The 698-nt window shown below is 61.7% G+C and overlaps 1 protein-coding gene across 1 annotated transcript in view; it reads right to left on the reverse strand.

Moving 5' to 3' along the window:
• EMH_0024110 (uncharacterized protein) overlaps nt 1-698 on the reverse strand; it is a gene marked incomplete at both ends in the record, with an annotated part of 14,709 nt that overhangs the window by 6,130 nt on the left and 7,881 nt on the right. Inside the window, one exon of the mRNA XM_013502255.1 lies at nt 1-696. Coding sequence (XP_013357709.1) covers nt 1-696 — 696 coding nt within the window. The remainder of the gene's footprint in view (nt 697-698) is intronic.

The raw sequence follows: 698 nt of genomic DNA on the forward strand, positions 1-698 counted from the left end.
CTGCTGCTGTTGCTGCTGCTGCTGCTGCTGGGTGTCTGCAGCGGGCTGCGTCACCCCCAACTCGAACGGCTCCGCGAGAGGCTGCGTTGGCTCTCCTCCTTCACACTGCTGCTGCTGCTGCTGGTGCTGCTGCTGCTGCTGGTGCTGCTCCTGGTGGTGGGTGGTCACTCCATTCTGCATTCCGTCCTTGCACGCATCAGCAGCAGCAGCAGCAGCAACAGCAGCAGCAGCAGCAGCAGGATCCACTGCTGCTGTTTCTGCTGCTCCTTCTGCTTCTGCTGCTGCTGTCTGCCCGCAGCTGTATGTGGTATCATCTGCAGCAGTTTCTGCTGCTGCTTCTGCTGCTGCTTCTGCTGCTGCTGCTGCTGCTGCATCTGCTGCTGCTGCTGCATCTGCTGCTGGTTTGTGTATGGGTATATACTTTCTTGTTGGGGTGTACATACACTCCAGCAGCAGCCGCTTCAGCAGCAGCGGCGCCGTGAGGGCGTCGAGCAGCCGCAGGTCAAGGGGGAGGCCATCGAGGGCTCGTAGGGGTCTGCTGCTGGGCAGCAACAGCTGCTGCTGCTGCTGCTGCTGCTGCTGTTCCTGCTGCTGCTGCTGCAGCTGCACGTGCTCCAGAGGGGTTAGTCGCCGCAGCTGCTGCAGCTCAGACGGCCGCTCACCAGCCATGGATGCATAGAAAGCAGCAGCTGCTGCAG

The sequence above is a fragment of the Eimeria mitis genome, genomic scaffold (genome assembly GCF_000499745.2).
Source record: "Eimeria mitis Houghton genomic scaffold, Emh_scaff868, whole genome shotgun sequence".
NCBI lineage: Eukaryota > Apicomplexa > Conoidasida > Eucoccidiorida > Eimeriidae > Eimeria > Eimeria mitis.